The sequence below is a fragment of the Caloenas nicobarica genome, chromosome 7, assembly GCF_036013445.1.
Source record: "Caloenas nicobarica isolate bCalNic1 chromosome 7, bCalNic1.hap1, whole genome shotgun sequence".
Lineage (NCBI taxonomy): Eukaryota > Metazoa > Chordata > Aves > Columbiformes > Columbidae > Caloenas > Caloenas nicobarica.
Window position 1 is genome coordinate 19,097,073 of NC_088251.1, and position 23,912 is coordinate 19,120,984.

At 41.9% G+C, this 23,912-nt stretch overlaps 1 protein-coding gene across 8 annotated transcripts; it reads left to right on the plus strand.

Annotated features, from left to right (window-relative positions):
• The first annotated feature begins 211 nt into the window (after positions 1 to 211).
• On the plus strand, positions 212 to 20,120 carry C7H10orf71 (chromosome 7 C10orf71 homolog). 8 transcript variants are annotated; one of them, XM_065638476.1, is made up of 6 exons: positions 212 to 500; positions 2,563 to 2,617; positions 4,461 to 4,551; positions 4,668 to 4,735; positions 11,317 to 11,485; positions 13,377 to 20,120. In XM_065638476.1, exon 6 carries the CDS (start codon positions 13,557 to 13,559, stop codon positions 18,204 to 18,206), a length of 4,650 nt encoding a protein of 1,549 aa, XP_065494548.1. In that variant the 5' UTR covers positions 212 to 500; positions 2,563 to 2,617; positions 4,461 to 4,551; positions 4,668 to 4,735; positions 11,317 to 11,485; positions 13,377 to 13,556; the 3' UTR covers positions 18,207 to 20,120. The 8 variants fall into 8 exon arrangements, with proteins under 8 accessions (XP_065494548.1, XP_065494549.1, XP_065494547.1 ...); XM_065638477.1 differs by lacking the exon at positions 2,563 to 2,617 and adding an exon at positions 6,224 to 6,454; XM_065638475.1 differs by lacking the exon at positions 2,563 to 2,617.
• The last annotated feature ends 3,792 nt before the right edge of the window (positions 20,121 to 23,912 follow it).

Genomic DNA, 23,912 nt, shown 5'->3' on the forward strand with positions numbered 1-23,912 from the left:
CTTTAAGGTTTGAATCACTGGCAGTAGCGAGCCAATCACACAGCATTACTTTCTGTATTAGTTATCTCTGATGCATTAGCAATTGCGAATCTGAATGTAAAAATAGCTGATGACTGTTTGTTTCATCTGTCTGTTACTTGACACCGCATGGTTATTCCAATACGTATGTTTGCCTCTTCCCTACCATGATCTCTGCTTGGTTTCCCCTTGCCTGATAACTATTTAAATACATTTTACTAACTTTGGATTCCTTGTTCACTTCACCTGGCTGAGCAGGTCTGTGAGGGCTCAAGGGTTAGCTCCTCCATTTTTGTTGTTTTATTTATTTTTCAGTGGTTGTTTCTATTAAGACAACCATGTTCAGAAGGAGAGTCTGAAACACATGAATAATGGGAAGTGCTAATAGTAAGCAGACTGCTGTAAAATGTGCTGGGGCTTTGACTTAAGGGAAGAAAGCGCAGCACTGCACTGTCCCTGATCAGAAAGCTGGAGCACAGAAGGTAAGGAGGTGTTTTGTGGGTGTCTTTAAAGCAGGGAAACAGTGGAGAGTGATGGTGTCTGAGTGTGTGAATGTGTGTGCACTCAAGGGTCAGCTGTGTAATTGATCAAATAAGAGAAATCAAACAGCATTTATCTCTTCTTTCCAGTGATTAAAGGTGGGTAGTCCTTTCATTTTGTCCAGCTTTTTTCTGCTCTGAAAAACACAGGGTTGTCTCTGACAGTCTGTGTGTGGAAAGAGACATGCGTATAGATTTGTATGCAGCGATTACTGTTTATAAAATATAATTATTTGGTAAAGGGGTATGACTTTTTTAAAAGAGCACTAAATTGCTATGAAGCTCCATTTAATTGTCCTGTGCATTGTGCTGTAAGCAACTTTAGGTAAATATACACTGATTTTATTTTCCAGATGATTTCCTGCCTACAGATAAGGCACCCTTAAAAACCTTAGTGATTTGTATAGGGGGTTGAAGGCATTTTAATTTCTTTTTTTCAGAACAAATACAGAGAGAATAACTTAAATATTTTATAGAGAGTAATTAATATGCTACAGAGCCTGAAAAAAGCAAAATAGTTCAAATACCTAGGCAGTGCTAAAAGGCCACCACGAATGACTGTGACTATGACTTGTATCCAATTTTAATCAGTGGAAAAACTTTTAAACCGTGTAAGCTTTTCTAAGTCCAGTTGTTGCAGAACTTCTTAATCTGCCATCCCAAGGAACTGCATCTTATTAGCCTCGGTACAGAACTCAGCAGCAAAATAAGAACAGAAATAATTAAAATTGAGCTTGAGAAGCCAAACCGCTTATGTTTGTTTTTTTTTTTTTTTAAATGGCCTGTAAAGAGGCAATGTAGTTATGTCTCAAAAAGGAAAAGTTTTCCAGCAGCAGGCCAAAGCGACTGGTTCACACTGACTTTGTTCAGTGTCAGCTAGAGGGTTCCTCACTAGTCCTCTGCCACTGCTGGGAGGGAGGCTGGGGAGAAGGAAAAGGGAGAAGAGATAAGAATGAGAAATAAGGTTTCTGGACAGGATCAAAGTCCATGGCTCTTTTCCTTCACTTCTTCAAGGAACTGACCATGTAAAAAGTAGATGTCCTTAGTTATATGCTTGAAGGATAAGGCCTGTGGAAAACACTAACAAATAAAAGATTCCAAGTACACTGGAGCCCCCAAACAACTGAATTTCTCAATCCTTCCACACTTGTGACTAGGAAAGTATTTACATATGTATTTACAACTTAGTAACCAAAACAGCTGTAACAAGCACTCACCAGTGAAACTGAAGGCTGTGTCTGGCTAGATGTATGCAGGTGTAATTGCATCCATGCACTGCAAACCAAAAGTATTGTGAAATTTCACTCTGTAGCCTCTTATTCCTGCCTGCTTCTCTGAAATGTTTGTCTCGTCTGTGCTTGCATTACTAGAGCTGTGCAAAAGGCCCATGAAAAGATAAATCACTTCAAGACCAGGAAAAAAGCCAACTAACCATATGAGCCAGGTTGGGAGAAAATACCACTCATCTGTATAATTCTTTTCCTTTCTGTAACCTAGCTGAGTTTATACACACAGAAAGTTGCTGGCAGAGGCAAATTCTGCAAGTGCTTTTTAGCTGCCAGGCTTCACTGTGCTGGCTTCCCTGCAGCCAGGGTGCCAGGTCACACAGAGCTTTGTCTGCTATAAGCAACTGGGTGAGTCCATTGCTTTTAGTGCTAGCACGTGTTGCTTGAGGTGGTGTCACATTTTGGGACCCATGGTCTGTAAGCCAGCTGACAGGTGTGTGGGGAAAGGGAACACAGTGGGGGCTGCATGTGTGCACTGATAGGGGAACTTTATACTCGAGAAAAGGTTGTCCCTCTTCAGTCAAGCCTGCATGTCTTTTTGGGTGGCTCACTGATTGCCTATACATACATGTGTGTATATATACATATATACTTATATATATTTGTGTGTTTGTATTAAGCTTGGTATTTTGTGACTATGTTGCTGCTTGCCAGTTTTTTATGTCTTTCAAGTGTATATGGTCAGACAGACTGACACTGAGATCCTTGTCCTTTGGCAGTCCCAGAGAAACTGAGGCAGCATTGGAGCCATAAGAGGACAACCCTTCCCCAGAAGTAAGGTTTCCCCCCCGCTTGGGTTCCCCTGCCAAATGATCTTCTTTGGACAGGCATAGAAAGCAGATATTTAATTATAGTCCTAGGTTTCTTCATGATCCATCTCCTGTGCTTGCAAATAATGATATACAAGAAGGCATTAGCTAGTAATGATTAATCTAAATAATCTGGTAACAGTCAGACCAATTTTCTTATAAGCCAAGCAGGTCAAGTAGTGATGCATCTTTATTTTGAGTCTCTCACATAACTATATCCCAGTATTTTCAGGGATGCTTTCCCTGTTACTTACGCTCTATGCCTGAGGCTGGTTTGGGAACTGTGATAGGCCTATGACAGTCAGGTACATGAAGGCCACCTGACTCATACTTTCCACCTGGAAAAGACAGAGACGAAAATCCCTGCAATTTTTTTTAAAAGCCTCTAAAAGACATGCATGTAGTTAACATTTCGCTACACCTTAACATGAAGAGACAGCAAACAGCAATATCTGGCAGTTTACAGCTACTGCAGATCCTCAGTCTCAGATGTGTTTCTGTCCATCAGCTTTACCTGGATCAGACATAACCTGTCATACCCTAAGATCAGCTTGGCTTGACTGTCAGCTTCATTACAGACCCTTGTACAATTCTGCATACTTCTGATGGCTTCCGTTCTGTTGAGATGTATTTCAGGTGTGTCCCTGTCCCCATCATTTGCATGTTTCAAAGCACAGGGCTCTGTTGTGCAGAAATGGGAGTGAGTGCCCAGGACTGTCTGGGGTGTTGTTGCAGAAGCAACAACATGCTCAGAGGGATCTGGACCCTGCAAACTGCATCCAGGATTTCTGCTGAACCAGTGGGGCAGCAGGGCAGCATTTCTGATCATTATGTTGTTGTTCACTGAGACTCTCTTTTGGCTGGTCTGCTTTGAAGTAGTGACATTAGAACTTCATTTGTTTCTTCAAAACTGAGGAATTATTCTTTACCCAGATTTGTGAATTGAATGAAGCCATAGACAAGGAGCTTGAATCACCGCTTGGCATGTGGGGGAGAATTGAGGAGAAGGGCTGGAAAAGAAGTGTCTGGTGATAATGCTGGGCTGTGGGTGCTGCTATTGCTTGCCTGCAGGATTCTTCAGAGGTTTTGGGTGATCTGGAAAAGCACTGTGATTACAATATCGCTGATTTTGCTGGGGACCTGATTCAACCAGAGTTACTGGCCTGTGTCTTAGGGAACAAGTGCGGATTCTGCTTAAAACTCTTGTCATTTTTCTTTCTGTCTTTAGCATATGTCCTTTACAGAATAATCACAAGAAATGCCTTAGCATGTGCATTAACTATAAAAGAATGAGGAATTGCCTTGGGGAAGCACCACATCACAAAAAACACCAACCTCCTGTTGCACAGTGAAGGGGGAACCAGAAGGAGCTTCTATCTTGCTCAGCACAAGACCACTGTCTATCCTTTGCTCCTCAAAAGGAGGAAAATAGTATGACGTCCAGAGATGATCATATACTTGGGGGGTAAAGGTGGGTGGGCTCTACCCTGCCCACTTAAAGTCCTCCCATAGAAAGATAGCTGTCCCATGGCCATCTGCCAGATAGCAGGCAGGAGTAAAGCAATCCACAGCTTTTTGTCCTTCAACTGGAATGGCTCTGTTATAATCACAAATGGTTGAGGAGCAGTTTGTCATCAGAGGAAAGATGTTATGTGAATGGATGGTTGTGTGCTTGAGTCATATGCTCTGGCATGTATATAAGTGTGTATTTCCCTCCCTATCACACTGCTTGCTCAAGACCTGAGCTCTTTTGACTGCATTTGAAAGCTATAGCAAGGTATAAGTGAAAAATATCTCTATTCCTACAGCCCCAGACAGAAAATCTTGAAAACCAAAGCCTCCACCTTCTCTTCCCCTCTCTGGTACATCTACCTGTTTGTCTTCGGTAACATAAAACAGGTATTTCAGGATCTTGCATGTCCCTAAGTCCCATGGAATTCAGTGAGTGACAAAACCACTTAGAACTTGAAACAATGTACAGCATGTACAAATGGCTTGAATTCTTTTCTTCATAGAAAACAGATTCAGCAAAATCCTTGTCCAAACCCTGGAAACATTCAGAAGATATAAAGGAAAGGATCAGGTGAGACTATCACTAAAAGAATAATACTTGTTTTCTGCAAGCCTGTTATTTCCTGAGACTGTATCCTGTGTGAGTGGGTGTGGGTCAGACTCTCCTTGTCAAGAAGCTTAAATGGTCTAAATGTAAACTTGACAATGTAGATGGTATCGGTGTGCTGGGGCTGAATTGGAGGGCAGTGTAAGCGGGAGATGGTTTCAGATTCCCCAGTCTGGAAAGAGAAATGAGGCATGGCTGGTTGCTAGCTGCAGATTTCCTTGTGTCGGTCACAGAGGAGAGTACACCTGCTTCCTTCTTGTGCCTAGTGCACTTGCTGGTATAATTATGATTTTTCCATGACAGAGGCTGGGACTGTCTGGCATGCTCCTTTACGTGGCATCCAAGCCATTAGATTTGGGCTTTTATCCATGTATTTTTCTTCTCTTCCCCCTTTGTTATCTCCTGTCTCTAGACATCGCAATGCTGTGGTACTCTACATCTTTCCCTCTACTGTGGCAAAATCTCCTTTCTCCCACTCAGGAGCTGAATACTCAGAAGATTTCATCCTCTGAGCCTTGCTTGAGACTAAACGAAAGGAGATGAATACCTGTCTCATCAGCCAAAATCCTGTCAGTGCTCAGTGAGGGGGCTGTACCAATGCAATATCAGTTGTCACCTTGAACTAGTGAGGAAGGCTTGAGTCTTCGTGATCTCAAAGACACATATAAGTATCACAAACCTGAGGTGGAGCTGACATCTTTTCAGTAAGTCAGTCACCTGCAAATCTGGATGGATTTCACTATACAATATAATGCCAAGCTACAGCACCACACTCATCTGAAGGGATTTTTTTGCAGAGGCTTATGGTAAAGTACCATGCCCTGTGAAGGGCAGTGGGAAGGCACATTTTTCCTTAACTGACAAACGTTAAGTTCTTCTTGTGTAATTCAGAAAACATAGATTTGGTTGCCTTCCCTGCCACAGATGTTCTGTTTGATCTTGGACAAATCATTCAGTTGAAGCTGGGCCTGAACTGCTGATCTGTAAATGAGACAGAAATCCTACTTGCAGTGGGAGAGTTTGTAAGGATAAATAGCCATGAGGTATTCATGTACCATATTACTGGGGAGCTGTATAAATATCTCAGTGTATAATGACTGACCTAGTTATAGACAGTGGCCTTTTCCAGTCAGACATTTAATGCCAAGAAATGCACTGTTTGGGTTCAGTTGCTTAAATGTCACTTGTCTGTGCTGACTTCAGGTCATGGGAGGAGCACCATCCTTTTGCCTTGTGGTTCTTGTAGACTTGTGCTGTTTGTCAAGTGCTGCACCTGCTCTTTGCCTGTGTTAGTCATGTGCTCTGTGCCTTTGACAACCTCCATCATATCTGCTTTTAACTGATTCTCCAAAGGCAGTGGATATGGCTCAGGTAATGGAAGGAGTGAACAGGAGTTGCAAGAAAGCCTCAGTCTAGATACAACCCTTTCTGAGAGACATCTCCTTCTTCCAGACTTGACAGGCCTCTTGGCAGGATGAGGCATTTGGAGGACATTGGGAAAGGCAGTCCGGAGACCAGCTGGAAGTAACTGTTGGGTCTTTGCCATTGAACCAGAAAGGGAAAGGTAGAAAGACTTGCCATGATACTCCATAGCTGTCGCAAGCAATCCCTGTTCCTCCCATTTTTCTTCACGTGAGGTCTTCATCTCCCAGTGCTTGAAGTTTTGTGGTCTGAGCTGAAGAGGTAAGCGTTCCAGCTGGGGCCTGGAAGAGGTTCACATCCTTTGGGGAAAGGACACAGAGCAGGATATATAACATATGGTCATCAGTTAGGTACGCTGCCTCTTTGCATTCATGCTTCAAACAGGTTGCACTGACCTTCCTTGAGCTATGAGTCTGATGAGTCCCAGGTTCCAGCTCCCATGGCAACAGATGCACCAGCTTCAGTAGAGCTCACTGGGAGAAAAAGACTTCAGCTGTCTTTTCTCCAGAAAAAATATGTTTGATTAAACAAATAAAATCACGATCATATTCATTTTAATGACATTTCTGTAAGGAAGATAATTGGAAATTATTTTTTTTTATCATTTGGAATATTTACTTGGGGAAATTTCAAAACAAGATCACGCTCTCTGTTGCAATACCATCAGAGTACTGTTTGACATAGAAAATACAATGGAAAGCTTCAGCTAATGTTAAATAACATACACCCTCTCTGACTTAAGGACAGTAATAATATACTATTTTAACTGTTATGGTATGTGTTACATTCTACTTCTCTTTGCCTATAGTGTAAAAATAGTGAAACAATCTGAAATGAAAATATTTTTTAAATTCTGAATGAAATTTTAAATTTGGTATTTAATTTATCTTCAGAATCTTTATTCCATGTGAAATTTCAGAAACAATCTAAATGAGAACATCCTCCCATCATGCACACATACACACACAGAGAGAGACAAACACATTTCCAAAAGATAATATTGACCACAGGATGTCAATTCAGATTGGCAGCCAGCTATGCTGGTCCAGTTTGGGAGTGTACAACATCTACTACACCACTCTTAAGTCTAGACATTCTAGTGAACATTGCAGAAAAGAGAAAAATTACTTTATCCCAAATGCATTGCTATTGTTAGTGGTGAGTGATACAGATTAGAAAATCAGAATTGCCCAGAGGACATGATTTGGTGGCATAGCAATGTGGTATTCATTCCAAATCTCTTTCCTTCACATGGTGGTTTGAATGCCACATGGGGGTAAGGTTTGGCTCTTCAGAGATGTTGGATTTCACTTTACTGTGGTTACAGTTGCTTATGTAGCCTTCTGGATAGTGCACTAATGTCAGCTTAGGAAGTAGATGTATTTAGAGGCACCAATTCTGTTCTTAGTTATTCTACTGACGTCAGTAAAATGACTCTAGATTTATACCAGTGTAACTGAGAACAGAAGTTGGCTCAAAGTCAAGAACAGTCTCTCCTCTTCCCTGGCCCAGAACAAGCTGTTCAAGACACAATTACTGGGCCAAATCCTCAAGGGGAATGGACCCAGTCTACACTGGTTTCGTTCAGACACAGGGTGCCTTCACCTTGCTTTCCAGTGCAATGATCAAAGATCTGATGCTGGAATAGCTGAGGTCACCTTGTTCTATGCTAGCAATTTCTGTCAGTGTTTGGGATCTTTACCCTGAGATGGACAGATCCAGTACTCCACCCTCCATCAGCTGGAGCAGATACTAGTAACTGAGCAAAGTGGTTCCCCTTTCCTCCAGTGGGAGTATTCACTTTGGCTGCTCTTTATGACCATAAAGCATAGGTGAAAGTGGTTTTGTTGGATGAGGGAAATTGAGGCGCATGCTAATAGCTTTCATCTTATGACTATCTTAATCAAGAAGTTTCCTTTCTTGACACTTCAGGGAAATGTGGCTGGAGCACCACTGTCTCTCTTGCCAAGCAACTCTCCTCTCCTTGGTGAGGGTGTTGTGATCCTCCTCCTAGTCCGTGTGCCCTAAGGGTTGCCCAGAGAGGCAGCATGCCTGGAGCAGCCCAGGCAGCAGGGCAGATGAGAGAGAGCATGTTGCTCTGATGTAGCCCAGTATGACCAACTCACACACCCTTAGCTGTCCAAGCAGCCCAGCACAGGGGATTTTCAGGTATTCTACACCAGACTACAGGGTTTTTTCATCTCTCCTGGACATGCTTCTGGCTCCTTGTCTCTGACGAGGACTCACAGGGTGACCTTTAACTCCTTGACATCTTTTTGTCTGTTTCCCTAAAAATGCAATTGTAACAGTGGTACTGTGATCATTGACCAACAGCAGCACACCCAACAGCCAGTCATGTACTGATCACTGCTGCAATGCAGGATTTTCTGACGATACCCAAGAGAGCTCACTGAGCCACCCCGCACAGGCAAGCGAGGAGCTGCCATCAGCTGGGAGCTTTGTCTCGGCATGGTGACACATAGCTGAAAGGGCCTGCTTACATCCATTCCTCTGATCTGATTATGAGCTCCCATGTGTGCCATGAACGAACATGCTCATATGTAAAAAAAATCATCAATTCGTTAGGGATTCACTAATTTCCCAGGGTAAGAAGCAATAACTATTTGTTGTCAGGATGAGGCCCTGGAAACTCAAAGCAGCAGCGTGTGTGTGAGCAGAGCACATTGCTGAATAAATCTCAGCCAGCAGTCACCACAGGTCTCTGAGTTTTGGGCTGGAGTTGTGGATGGAGCATCACATGAAAAAAAACAGCTCACAAAGGTTAAAAAAGAAAAACGAAAAAAACCCTTTACCCCCTCTCCTTTCTCTTCCCATCCTCAAGGGGAGTGCAGTGCTGCTGACTTCAGACTGCTATGAAACTCCCAAGAGTGCTGCCAAAATGCCACGGCAATGTTTCATGGCACAACACTTCAGCCAAATACCAGCCCAAGGGGGATGGGAGAACCAACCAGCCCTTTATATATCACAGCAGCAGTGATGTCACATGCTCCAGCCAAGGTTGCTGGATTTCCCAGCTCCTGTCTAGTGAAGAAAAGTTGACATTCAGTCTATGCCAGGCCAGAAATAGTCTCTGTAATTTAACCTACTCATCGCAACTTGCTAGGTACTTAAGAGAGTCCCTGAAAAAAGCCTCCTGTTTAAAAGAGAGGGAAGGCTGGTTTCTGATTAAGCTCCTTGAAATCTGTACATTCATGCAAGCTTTTTCAGTAGCTCATATCAGATGATGCCTACTGCAAACACCTCACATGTTTCTCAGCATTTCCCAAGCAGTTCCAAACACGCAGCCTGACTTTCCCCTGTCTTGAAAATAGACTAAATTCAGACATCCTTAAATGTTTGAACTAGCTTAATCTTGACCTAAGCTCAAACTCTGCACCTTGCTTGCTGGCTGCCATGTTTGTCCAAAAATAAAGAAATGGGACTTTACCAGGTTACTAAACCAGCCATGAGCAATTTCTTTTTCTAAAGTTCAGACATTGCCATCATACAAGGGATAGCTAGATCTGTACAGTGCTGCTGTTTCCATCCAGTCCCGGTAGTGATCTGCACCTTGAACAGCTGGTGTAGATACAGCTTTTACAACTTGAAACATTACACTGCCCAAGTACAAGTATTATGGCCAGGCAAGACAGACGAGGATCTTCACAAGGGTTTCAGAGACAGTGATAATCACTATACTTTTTTTAATCAGAGGTGCTGAGTTGTTTTTGTAAGAATGACTCCATCTAGGAAAATAAGTGCTGAGATTACGTCATCATCTCCATGTTTATTGTTACTCTACTCACTTTTCAGTGAATGTTCTCAGTTTACAAGGGACAAGATGTTTCCTCAGACCTCTGTCCATGAGATCTGAAAGCCAAGCTTCCTCCTAGTTCAGGCACCACCACCAATAGTGATAAAATTTTTGTTGCTGGAATTTAGTCAACAACTCCATTGATGAGTGAACCACAACATAATCACAATCTCCCGTGGCTGTGTTGGCTTTGCACAGTACCATGGAAGCAGTAAAATTGTAATTTAACCCTTGAGCACACATCTCTCCAATGAAGTTGCTCTGTTACATCTGGCTGCAACCAAACATTGTACTGGGTTTTTTTTTCTTTGCTTTTACCTTTTTTAATTGGACATCTTAAACAAACCACAAAAAGCTGATTGTTACAAGCTTGTTCCTAAACTAACACTGACTACTGTCCTTCCTCAGGTAAGGTGTAGGAGACCATCCCAGTGGGCAAGCCCTTGTTGCCACTTTTGCCACTATGTTTTGAATACCACATGCTGACATGAAAGTTCCTTAGAGGAGACCCTTGCTTCAGAAAAATCTACTGTATCTACACTTATGTGCTATTTGCATTACCTCAGGGCCAGTTCTCCTTGTAGGAAATGGAGATATTCTTGCAAAGATTAAACAAACTAGCCTGAACCTCGGGGGTGTCCAGAGCAAAAGAGCAGCAGCAATGCATGTACACCATAGCTGAGCTTTCCTTTAGCATGTGCTGGCTCTGGTTCATGCATGGAAGCAAAAATACATTTTGTTTACTGCCCCTCACTGTCCCAGCTGTCCACCATTCATCTCCTTTACAATAGGGACAGTGAAAAGGCTGGACTTTCAAACATCAGCTGCATTAGTTCCTAGTCTACCCATCTGTCTATACTCATTGGCAGTAGGAAGTCATATACAGGTGGAGTGGAGACACACATCTTCCTCTGCAGTCCTTCTGAAAGGGTGGCACAGCAGAGATGTAGAGAGCAACAGGGAACAAGTCACCCCTCTTTTATCCCAGAGATGTCACCCAGCCTGTACAATGGACAGACTGCCAGGAATCCATTGTTCACTCACCTGTTAGTCCTTGGTGGGGCTACCAGAGAGGGGTGGAGGTTGTGAGAGTTGCTTGCCAGGAACCTGACTGCTCTCCACAAGCTACCAAACTCTCAGGGCATCTGGTTATTATCAGTCAGGGATGGATACCTGTCTCTTTTGGTAAGAAATCCTGTAAATCACTCCTAAAATGGTTGAAAAATGTGAATTAACAAATAAATGAATCAATACAGCATGAGACAATCTCCATATAATGGTAGCAAATGTCTTTGTTTTCAAATTGCAGAGTTCACAACATCAAAAAATGCTGAAGGTCGGAAACATCCCAGGATGCTACTTCTGTCGAATCTACATCACTGGACTATTTCTATCTTCTCACTAAAGATGGTCAGAAATGAAGCTGAATACAAGCATGAGAGGAAGTTCTAAAGATGAGAAGCAAAATTACATGGCAAGTATGTACCTGGACTTCCTGCTCATATAACAATTAAGAATCAAAATCAAGAGTGGGATGGCGCTTTTTTTTTTCATTTGTCTCTTTTTTTCTTGCTGCATTACACACAAAAACATATGCACAGTGCGGGGGTGTGAAACTCAATTCTGAAAAATCTTTGTACAAAGTAAAATGGAGAAGCTCTATTAAGCTTGTTTTATTTCTGGTATAAATCTATTGTAGTTTTGCATAAGCCATTGGAATTGTATGGCTGGAAGGACAGAATCAAGATTCACTATGACATTTTGAATCTAAAAATAGGTTGGCTGAGGTTTTTTTAAATAGAAAAGGAAGGCGAGGAGTGTTTTCATTTAAAGAATCAACTGAGCCTGAGTAACTCAGCTGATTAAGTCCTCTGACTTTTCATACTTTGACCAGCACCGAGTCATTATAGGGAAAAACATGCCTTTTCCAAGAGTCTCACTGAGATGGGCCAAAGTGGAACCATGGATTTGGACAGCTGGTGGGGCTGAAATCTGGATCTGGATTTCATTGCTCAGTTCTACAGTGGATCCAAGCTTGACATGGGGACAGCCTCTGCTTGTATAGAAGCTGGAGGCCGCTCTAGATGTGAACTGTGGTGTTTCACCTCATCACAAGTCGATGATGCAATTGTACTAGGAAATGGAGATAAAGATCAGACTTTCTTTAAGGGGTGGGTTTAGCTAGCTCCTGAATATACTTTTAAACGGTGTGTCACCGTAGTTTAGTCAATACTCTGCTCAGGCCCTTGAATGTGAGAATAAATACCTAAAGAGTTTACAGAATAAAATTTAAAGAGTTTTAGTGTGTATGTCTCAAGTACAGCTGAAAGGTCTATTTTGCTTAAACTTATTCCATCCAAGGATTCCCCTATCCTGTCTTCAGACTGATGTGGAGACAGACAAAAACCACAATGCTGCGGTCCCTGACTTTGCATTGTAATCAAGGATTAATGTAAGGCTGTTATATTTTATAATTCTGTTGAATGGGTTACCATTTGCTCTCATCAGTCCTAGAACTGAAACCGAACGTTCCCTGTGCTCCTTTAGTGGGTCTGCTAGAGTCCCCTAGGCACTCCTGCCTTCTGCTGGCTAAGCTGGTATTAGCAGCCTCTTCAGTTTCAACATACCAACCAGCCACGTGGTGGCTAAAGGATTTCACCCCAGCAATATTTGCTTGGAACATGCTAATGCACAGTAAATCCTCTACCTGTGGTGCCATTCTGCCTTATTAAACAAGGGTTCTGCTCAGGGTAATTGTCACAGCAAAGCTCCAACCTGATACAAGCAGGTTCACCTCTATAGACTTCATTTTCCACAGTCATGAGCTAACAGACAAGTGAGAATAGAAACTTCTATAATTAATTTTTACAAAATATTTTAAATTCTAATTATGATGTCTTGCCAAGTAAGTTTTATCAACTTTTCTTTCATTTTTGACATAGTGTGAAATGATGTACCCAGAGTCGTTTTTTTAAAAGATTTTTGCCTTTTTATTACTAATTCTTCATGGCCAAAAAATGGCTTTCTTAGCTAAATACATGCACAGCACCTGAAAGTGCTTATGGTTGGAGGTATGGAAAGAGAAGTACTTGAAATTTGGCTCTTATATCCTTGTTTAAGAGCCCAAGTAAGGAATCTGAGGTGAAACTACATTTTTAATAGGACTTTCTAGAAATTAAATTATCTACCATAAGCTACTTGAATTGACAAAAATAACAATTATTTTTCATGTTGTTTATTGTGTTGTTAACATCTTGTTTAAAATACATGTAGGAGCAAATTAGTCAGTGACTGATATATCTGGAAAATGCTCTCTGTCTTATAGTGTTAATATAGAAAAATGATAATTTATAATTTTTGGCTTTGCAGAGAACAAAGTTTCCTTCAGCTATTCCATAAGATGAACTGATGCGCAGCAGCACTGTCTGGAGGAATCGCTTTGTGCTTGTGAATTGCAAACAGCTGGAACCAACCAGGCAACACAGTCATCTGACTATTTGACACCTGAAATTAATCCTTTGGATAATTCATTCATGATTCCTAGGAATAATGCAGGGAAATAAGAAGCATACAGAAGGACACAGTGACTCCTCAAGTATTGGGAGTCTTCTGGATGACACAGACAGAGAGGTGAGCAGCCTCACAGATAGAGCTTTCAAAAGTTTGTGTGTGGCAGAACTTGAAGACTCTCACAGTGAACCAGATCTTGCCATTTCACCCGACTTCACCCTGCAGTTCTCTGCTAAATTTCACCCAGGAACATTAAACCATGCCATCAAGAAAAGCAATGTCTGTAACAAGCTAACAAGAAGAAACAATGAACATACAATATGGGCTTCCACATTCCAGCAGTTACCAAAGTATGCTCCAGAGGAGAAAAGCATTGATAAAAATAACACTTTTGCCACGGAAAGGAAAAAGCTGAATTTGCCAGTCCCTGGTCCAAGGAACAATAAGCATGTTTCAAAAGTGTCCTCGTTGATTAAGACATTTGATAAGACTGCAGACCAGAGCTCAGGAGGTTCCCTGATAGCCATTAAGCAGCCCGTTAAGAATAGCTTTCAAAAATGTAAATTAAATCATGGAAATGATATGGCTTTCTGGGATAACACAGACATTTTAAGCATCCACAAGGAACTTTCTGAATTTTCTGAGGCTAATCAAGGTAGCCACTGTCTCATCAGTAAACATGAGCGGGAGAAAAGACCTAATAAAATAAACTTGAGTCACTGTAGCTCTGATGGTTATTACCCTGTGCTGATTGAGATGTCAAAAGTAGCCAGGTCAAATTTTTCCCGTTCATCTAAAAAGGCTTTAAAAAGCAGAAGTGTGAAAGTTAATGAGCCAGCAAAAAAAGGTAATTTTCTTCACAGTGAGAATAGTGCTTTTGAATCATGGAATGTTCATCATAAAAAGCTGACTGAAAAGAAGGAATTTGTTGATACAGAAATGAAAAAAGGAGGTCTTACATACCTGGAGGAAGCACCATTTGTTAAGGAATCCTACACACTTGAACATAAATTGCCACCTGCCAAGACCACTGTTGTTAAGGAGAAGGAGGAACATTTTCAGATGGAGCCAGCTCCACCAGAAGTTGCTTTCAGCATCCCTCTCCCAGCTGTACACATACCTCAGGGCTCCCTTTCTTCAAAAGCTGAATTTCCTGCTGCTCTTCCTCCCACTCCTCCACCCAGGATCCACATGCACCAGGGTCCTCCTCGGCCACCCCCTGTCCCACAGGCACTTCCTCTTCCACACCCCACCCAGGAGGGCCATCTTCTAACACCCTCCATCCCTGAAGCCCCTCCTGTGCCACTACCCCCAGTGCCAGCTCAGCTTTCCCCCCCTGCCATGTCCCAAGCCTCTGTCTCACCTCAGTCCGTGTGCTACAGGATAGTTTCACCCTCACCCATGACCCAGGCATCTAGCCCACCACCATCAAGATCCCTGGCCACTTTAACCAAAGAGGAGGCCCTGAGTCCCCCACTGGACAGTACCTGTCCACCCTGGAGGAGACAGAAGGCTACAAAAGGGGCAGCGCAGAGGACACAGACTTCCAAGGAGAAGTTCACAGCCAGCGATGAGACATGCTCGTTGTCTGAAAAGTTGACTGGTGCTGAACCTGGTTTGGATACCACTCCTCTGGCTAAACAGGTAAACTCCCCTGGATCGATCAGTCCCTCCTTCAACATCACTGAACTCTTAACACCCATCATACCACCAAAACAGGAGATGGACCCTGTGGAAAGTGAGCTGATCCCACTGACACCTCCCCCCACTGAGAACACAACAGCAATAGACCATGAGGGGAATGCATTTGGTGATTACAGGTCGCGGGATAGCTACAAATCAAGAGCGTCGAGTCTGTTATTCAACTTGAAGGATGTGCGTAGACGTGCTAAAAGCATTTATACCCCTTCTCCTCTGTTAAGGGCTTTGGAGGAAAGAAATAAAACCAGGGAAAATATACAGGAGAGTACAAAAATGAATCTCTCACTGTTGACTTTACAAGAAAAAAGTAACAAAAAGATTGCAGAGAAAGATGAATTGAGTGATATAACCTCCATAGTGTCTGGCAGTATTCATGAAAAGGACAACAAAACTGATTTAACTGGACACTTTACAGACAATTACTTGACTTTGAGTTCACCCCAGACGACAGCAGAACTTTTAGTTTACCAAACTGGAGACAACTTACAGCAAGATGATTCAGAACGTGAAGGTCTGGTTAAAAACACAAGGGGTAATGAAAACTTCCCCTTTTACAGACATGAATCAAATAAACCTGATTTAAGAAAACATGTGCAGTATCCAGCACTGAAACCATTCAACAGAGACAACACAGATGCAACAGCTGAGCAGCCTGTGCAAAATCCCAGTGTCCAGAGTGAGGAAGATGAGAGACAGGCTGCTATTCAGAATGAAAATTTTACCTTCAAACCACTCCCAAACCAACTCTCACCAGCAGAGGATGTGCCTTACAGTGATACCCAAAACAGTGTGGTGGTACTAGGCCATGAAACACAAGACAAAAGAAGCACTAGTTCTTCAGAGCAATCTTTCATCTCCACGGTAGAGCAGCCACTTCAGGAGGAGCCTTTTCCGCAAGTACCCCTGATGCAGAAGGCAGGTCTTCAAGAGAGCCAGAGGACTAAGGGTGAAATGGGTGCAGACAGCAAGAAAAAACACAAGGAGAGAGGTAAAGAGGTTGGGGAAGATCAACTGCAATACTATGCTTGTATCAGTTCTGGGGGTAGTGCAGCAGAGAAGAGGGAGGGGAAGGTTACTGAGAATGAACAAAGCAGCCTGATGAAAGAGAAAATAAGGAGTGAGAAAAGGGAAGAAGTCAACAGCATGGATTCTGCTTCTGACAGTATAGGGAACACGTCTGTCCCCAGATCTGAGGAACCACAAACTCCTCCATCTTCAAGCTCAACCAAACCCAAGCTGTTTATGATTAAAGATAACACAGTCAGGCCACCTCAGGTAATAAGGGCTGTCAAACTGCCACTGTTCAGGTCCTTTTCCCTGGATGATACAGTGAGCAGCAGTTACAAGGAAATGGAAAGTAGGTTTGTGCCCCCAGCAGAGCACAACAAGCAGCACCAAAACATGTTGCATGCCCAGGAGTTAAGCTGGTCGGCAATGAGGCACAGAGGGCAGCAGAATGTGAGGGATGGAGCAACCGACAGAGGGAAAGAGTCCAGTGAGCCTGGATCTACTTCAGCAACACTGGATCCCAGTCTTCTGGAAGATACAGAGAGCTTTTCATTGGGAAAGATGACGGAAGATGATGAAGAGACTTGTGCTGTGTTAAATAAAGTTGGAACAATGAATGAGGAAAGTGTCTGCAGAAGGGAAGAGAAGCCCAAGACTAGGAAGGCAAGGCACAGCTTAACACAGCCAAATTTAGGTCTGGAAAATGACCGGGCACAGAACAACCCCATCTATCCTGCAGAAAGAAAGATTAATTACTTTAAGAATCATCATCTATCTAATCGCAGAGGTGGCTCTTGTGCAAAAAAAATAATCACTAGGAATACAATTTCCCCCGTGACTGGCTCCACCTCAGAGGACCACACATTTTCTCCTGTAGCCTATGAAGCTTTAGAGGACATCCTACATATGGAAGGTGCACCAGTTGTGTTAGACAGTCTTACGTGCTCTGCTGTTACAAGCCCCAGATCAGGCAGCACGATGCACTCTCTTGCTGCCAGTTCATCATCAGAGAAACCAACAATTTCTGGCCTTAGAGAGACAGAGGATGTTATAAACTCTGACTTGCTGAACAAGGCACTAAAGAGCCATGCTGGTATGTCTGCAGAAGTGATACTTGATCCAGTGCAGAGAAATCTGCATTCTGAATCTGCAGGAGATACTGAGAGACTGGAGCTCAAGGGACTTGGGGAGAAAGCAGCAGGCAAGCCTCCTGCTGTGCCACCCAAAACAGAAAAGGCTCTGCGACGGGCCAAAAAACTGGCAAGCAGGAGAAAGAAAATGCAAGAGCAGCAGAAAAAACATCAGACTGAGCATACAGATGCTATAGGAAGAATGTCTTCTAATTCTGGACAGACACTAGCATCTCCCTCACCCTTGGGATATTCTCTCCATCCTGCTCCTCATTCAACTTTTACTCCCACAGAAACCGGTACAGGAAGACTCAGTGGTACATCAGCAGTAAGCCCTTCACCCTCTTCAACCCAGCGTAAACTCCTCCAAGACCCAGACTCTGGCCAATATTATGTAGTTGATTTACCAGCTGAAGTAAATTTAAAGACATTTTATGACCCAGAAACTGGAAAATATGTTCAAGTCTCAGTCCCTTCCTCAGAAAGGAACTTATACCAGTCCCCTTCTTCAGAAATTATGAATTCACCCTATTCCTCCTACCCTAGAGTGCTGCCTTTACCAGCTTCATCTGTAGCAGTGCTGAAGTCACCTTCTCAGCTCTCTGAACCTACCCGGTTAATGCCAGCTGTACCAGGAGAACCAGCTGAACTACCTGAAGATGGCCAGCAGGACTACAGATATGCTGAGACTGTGGATACTCAGCCTTATATTGAGCCAGCCTCTTACTCCTACAGTCAAGATGCTGAAGAAACTCAAGTTCACTTACAAAAGGGCATGAGCCTAAGCCCAAATACTGACATAGTGTCCCTCACTGATTTAGATGACTTTGCTGCTGAAGGAGTGTCTTGAAAACTGAAATAACAAAATATACCAGCTAGTGTTTTTAAGAACCATTCGGACAGACGCACAAAAGCACATGCAGATTTGATGTTTGTACAACACTATATGTCTGAATCTGATTGTGGTTTGGATGGGAAGGAAAATGAAAGCTGACCACATTGAGAAATGTGAGGTGCTGATCACCCTGAAGAAGTGTGAAACTGAGTAAGCACTAAATTATCAGTGAGATGAAGGGGCAATTCCAGCTAAACAAACAAATACGACAGTATGAAACCACTGCTTGCCGCTGCTGCTGCTTTGCCATTATGATGGCTGGGATTGCTAAAGCAAGTGTCCTTTTGCCCAGATATGTTGCATGATAAATGGCACAAAGTAAAACCAAAACCTATGAGACCATCCTGTCCGTCCTATGAGACGTCGGACAGATGCCACATCTACTGAAGTCTCCTCACTTACTGCCTTTGAACTATATTGACAGGTAGAAAGCATATGGCTACAAATATATCCCAAACCCAAGATTCATTTTTTGCACACATTGATTGCCCAAATGTTATTGATAAGAAGATTGTATACCAGATGGACAATACAACAGCCATGTCAAAAAACCTTTAAAGAATCAGAAAATAGTGGCAGCTGCTCTAGACTTCTCATATACTTCTGTGGTATCCATCAGCATGCTGCTGAATTCTTTATATTTCTTGATAATCTCCAAATAAGTTATCTTAAAGTCAGGGGTTATTTATAATGCAGCTTAAAACCTCAACTTATCTTGATACTTGGCCTGAAATACTTTGGTAAAGAGAAAGGTTGAATGAAATCTCATAACTGTATTGATTTTTTTGTTAGGATGAGAACACCTTCGGTTATTATAATTGAAATGATTTTGTTTTGTTTCCAGGCTCCCACTGAAAAACAGTGCTAACTTTTAAAACCTGAAAAACATTATATTTAACTTTGGTCTTGTGAATTCTGTGATTGTTAAAAAAAGAAAAAAAAAAAAAAAAAGAGAGAGATACAAAACATCCAAAGTATTAATTTCTAGAAAAGTGTTTCTTTGAATTGCTACTCTTCCTTGAAAGATCTGTATCAAAATATCACTCATCCTTGTGTAAGCTTTTTATCACCATAGAGAATGAGCAAACCTTGGTGAAAAGACGGGAAAATTGAATGTAATATGCCTGCTTATAAATATCTGTATTTGCATGTTGGTTTCCTTTTTCTCTGTCTCATTTTCATACAATTTTTCCCAATGAAAACTGAAATGCAGTAACTATAAAGAAGAATTATACCCGTGACTTTCAGGCTGATTCACATCTCAGGCTATTTGTACAGGATTGTTTTCAGTGAAGTGACTGTTGACTTACTGAAAAGAAAGAGAAGAATCAGGCATTTTGCTAATAAATACTATGTGAAGTTGGGACACAGACACTGCCCCACTCTACAGTTTTAATATTTACAAGAGAGATTTTCTTTAGTAAATTCTTAATTTCTCAGTACTGAGGTTGCTCTCTGGACACAGACCAAAACCTGGTGGTTTGGCTCCTCCCCTAACCTGAACTCAGCTTCCAGCCTTCCTACATCCCTGACAAGAGCCGTATGTTCAGAACCTGTCTTGATCCCATCAGAAACTTCCTTTTGGCAGTGCTAATCACTAAAACATTTAACTCAGAGGGGCTAGACAGATGCTAAGGGCATTTCTTCATTGATTTCGGTGGGGTTCGTATTTGGCCTTTAATGATTTTTTAAGGTTCATTTCACCTGTTATGCAGAGTTGTGTCAGATTTGTCATTTTGTGTTTTGACAGGGACGGTTGCAGCAGAGGTGTGTGGTCGAAATACAGAAGCTTGTACTGGTTTGGTTTGGATTTTGAGCAAATTCAGCCAAATGGCCATATTTGAATAAACATTTGTTGTTCAGTCTCCACCCTTGAAGGTTTTCAACACCTGACTGGATAAAGCCCTAAATGACCCAGGCTGGCCTCAGAGTTCACCCTCCTTGAGCAGGAGGTTCATCCAGAGACCTCATGAGATCTCTTGTAGCCTGAATTATCCTATGACCCTGTTATGCAAACATAAAAATGTTTAAACCAACTTTGAATTGAAACTCAGAAAATACAGTCTCCCCTGGGAAGGGGCTTGTTTCAAAAAAATAAAAATAATTTGAAAATGAAGATTGTTTCAGGAACAAGGATCAATTTTCAAGTTGTTGAATTAAGGGAAATGGCTCCTATTATGAATATTTTTCCCTTTTGTGATCACAAATATTTTGCTAAACTGACATGGTGCCATTCATATTGCACTTCTCTGTTGCTGTCATTGTATGCAGCATAATGTCTCTTTGGTGTAAAGCAGAATGTCATCTACATGCTAAAATATAGATAAATAGATCTATTAAAGTTTTCCATGGTACATTTAGGCAGAACCTATGTAATCTGAAAGCCTAGTGGAGTACACAAGCCATTTTTTTTCTTTGATATTATGAAATCAAATGCCCTTAACATTTACTAGTCAAGAAGCAGGCAGGCTCTCAGAGGGCAGGATAAAGACGTGCTTTCCAAGGGGAGACTGTGGATAGAAAGGATCTGTACACAACTGTAAAATAAATTGTAATTTTCTAAGCAAAATCTACAACTGGATTTAAAAAAAAATCCCTTTTGCCTGATTAACTGTCATTTGTTTTGTAGATGCGCATACCTTCTACACCTTTTTTTCAAGGTCCTTCTTAAACTCTTATTGTAGAGAATGGGATCCTCCAATATACTACTTCTATATATGCAAGTAAAGCAGAGTATATTTTTTTACTCTACTGTGAAGGCAAACTGAAATGTGGGCATCTGAAAAAGGAGTCAGTCCTAACTTGGATACCAAATACATTTCAGGTAGGATTTCTTTATTTTGGCCAACGCTTTCTGCCAGCTTGAGGGAACTGCATTCACTGAAGCCTATGTCTCTAGAGGGAGTTTTGACTGAGAGAATTTGTAGGTAAGTGAAACAGAACTGAGAAGTTTTGAAAACAAGTGTGAAAGTGGTTCTCATCATGTATCCAGAGCTTTCCTCAGAGCACTTTGCCACAGGGAGTGAGTGCTAATATAGAAGTGTCACTCCAGGTCTCAGCCTGGTATTGGCTCTATTTGAGTATGAACCCATCAGCAAACCTGTTTCTAGCCTAGACCACACTGTTGGCCAACTTCTTGCTAGGCTGCGGGAGTGTGTACAAACACACACATGCATACACATGAACAACCCTACATATAAAAATACTATATATACATAAAATATACCTATAAAACATTCAGTTGCATATCATTATATGACAGCAGTAATGCCTGTGATGGTGAGCACAAAATGTTTGTGTATTAAAAAGAAGCCAAATGACACTTTTTCAAATAACAAATATTTTTTTTTTCCTTGCCCTTTTCTGTTTGGGTTCGTTGGTGGGGGTTTTTGTTTTGTTTTTGTTTGGGGTTTTTTTGTTGGTGGTGGTGGGGTTTTTTTCCATTGCTGCTGTGGGAAACTAGGATGGAAGATGTTGTTTTTAGACAAAATGACAGCTATGAACTGACCTCTTTTTGAGGGACAGGGGAAGGGTGGGCATGGCTATGGGAAATGTGCAACAGTCATGAAAGCAATTGAAGGAAAGTACTGTTTCATGGTACAGTGACATTAAATCACAGGTTAAAGAGATGTTGAGGCAAACTAAGCTGCATTCCGCCTTGCCAGCAGCTGGTAGTTGGGACTAAAGATCACAGCAGGCTCTTCGCATGTGCAGAAGCACAGCAGGCTGAAGGGAACAGAGGGCCATTTCTTTCATTGCTCCCTTCTCCTCCTGCACAGGCCCTTCTTTGCATGTTACGTTTCTTGGTGCCCTGAGGCTCATTTACAGTGGTGGTTCTATTTTGGCAGATATGCCCAAGGCTGAAGCTGGCTTACCTAGTCTTTGGCTCTAGGGACAGAACCACCTCAGTTTGAACCTGCTGCTCCTTCTGGGGCAACTGCAACGTCTTCCAGTTGGGTTGTCACATGGCAGATTTGGACTGTTGTCCCAAAGCCATGGCTCTGACCCAAGAACTCAAATTTCCTCATGCAAAATAATGGATTTGTTTTAGAGAATACAGTTTAATTGAAATGGCCTACGTGAGTGGATTTTTTTCAACTCCTCCTCAGGTGTTCAGTGCCTTCCTGAGTCATCCATCAAAAAAAATGTGTGTCATCAGCACATTCACAACTGTATTTGCAAATAAGTAATTATTTATTAATTAATAAGCTAAATAAATGGGACTTGTTTTACAATACTGGAATGACTTCTAGCCAGCTTTTTCATTGTAATAATGTCCCATTATAATTTTATCTTCAGTTATGCCAGCAGAAAAAGTCAACAACATGAAGTGTGTTTGTTGTGCATGCGTGTGGTACACAATTAAAAGATCTAGGAGGTAATTGGATGTAAGGCTTTGTCCCTCTTCCTACCCCTCCTAAAGAGAGGGAGCAGGAGGCTGGGCAGAAACACTTTTGGCTCAGGTCTCCTGCAAAAATTCCCACCCCTCCCTGGTGTGCAAGAGCAGCGGTCTGGCCAGAGGACCCTGGGGATGTGATGCCAGCACCCAGTCCAGCAGCACTGGAAGAAGATCATCTTCTTGCCACCACCCAGAGGACATCAGGGTTTTGGCATTCCCTGTGTCTGAACAACGTGGGGGAAGTTACCAGGTGTGTACCTTTGTGTAACTTGTCTTTTTCTTTACTAAGATGTCCTGCAGGGTCTGTGCAGTCTCCAAAGTCTTGTTAGTGATGATTTTGCATTTCTCCTCAGTTTCTCTTATTGTCTATTGCATTATGAGACACAATGGAGACTCTTCTCAAAGTGATTTTGGCTCAGTAGTTGTCTAGACTGGCAATCATATTTAGATCTGCTCTACTTCAATCCCTGACTAGCCAAGCAGTTCTTCCTGACAGTGAAAGTGCTACTGTGGTTTGAATATAACAGATCATAAAGAGAAAAGTTGTCTAGCTAGGTTTTTACCAGAAATACATCAACAGATTTGCATATCTGTATTTGGGGGATATACTCTGTTTCTTTTCTGAGTAACTAAAGAATTCCGACTTTGATTCTCTGTCTCAATCAAAAGCAGCATCAGAAGAAGGTGGTGGTGTACATGATGGGTTACATGTGCTCTAGGGAATACACACAAACGTGTAATTTAGAGCAAGTGGTGTACATCAGTCATTTTTATTAAAGAAACTCTGCTTCAGAGCCTTATAGGAGATAGAAAGCATATAGAACACTTGAGTAAATTGAACTTCAATGTGGGTTTTTTCATGAAATGCTCATTATAACAACAGAGGCCAATGATTAATTTATTTTGTCTTTAGGATGATTATCTTGGTCTGATGATGTTCTTACATTCACCACTGTCCCCTGATGTTAAATATAATATTGTAATTATGGGGTTTAAATGGGCAGGGAATGGCTTAAAATGACCTGTGGTCTTCCCTTGCTTCTTTTTGATAGTCTCAAAGTTTTCACTATGTTGATTTTTTTACATTAGATAGCCAGGTCTCGGTACTCTATGACCAATTAGAGACTTGTTTCTAACATGTTATTGAACATACTTTGAAAGCAGCATTTCAATAGTGCAGAAGAGAAATCATTTATATCCCAATTGCCTAAAGCTCTGTGTTTTTATTAAAGCAGATTTAACTCAAGTCTTTGGGGAAGCAG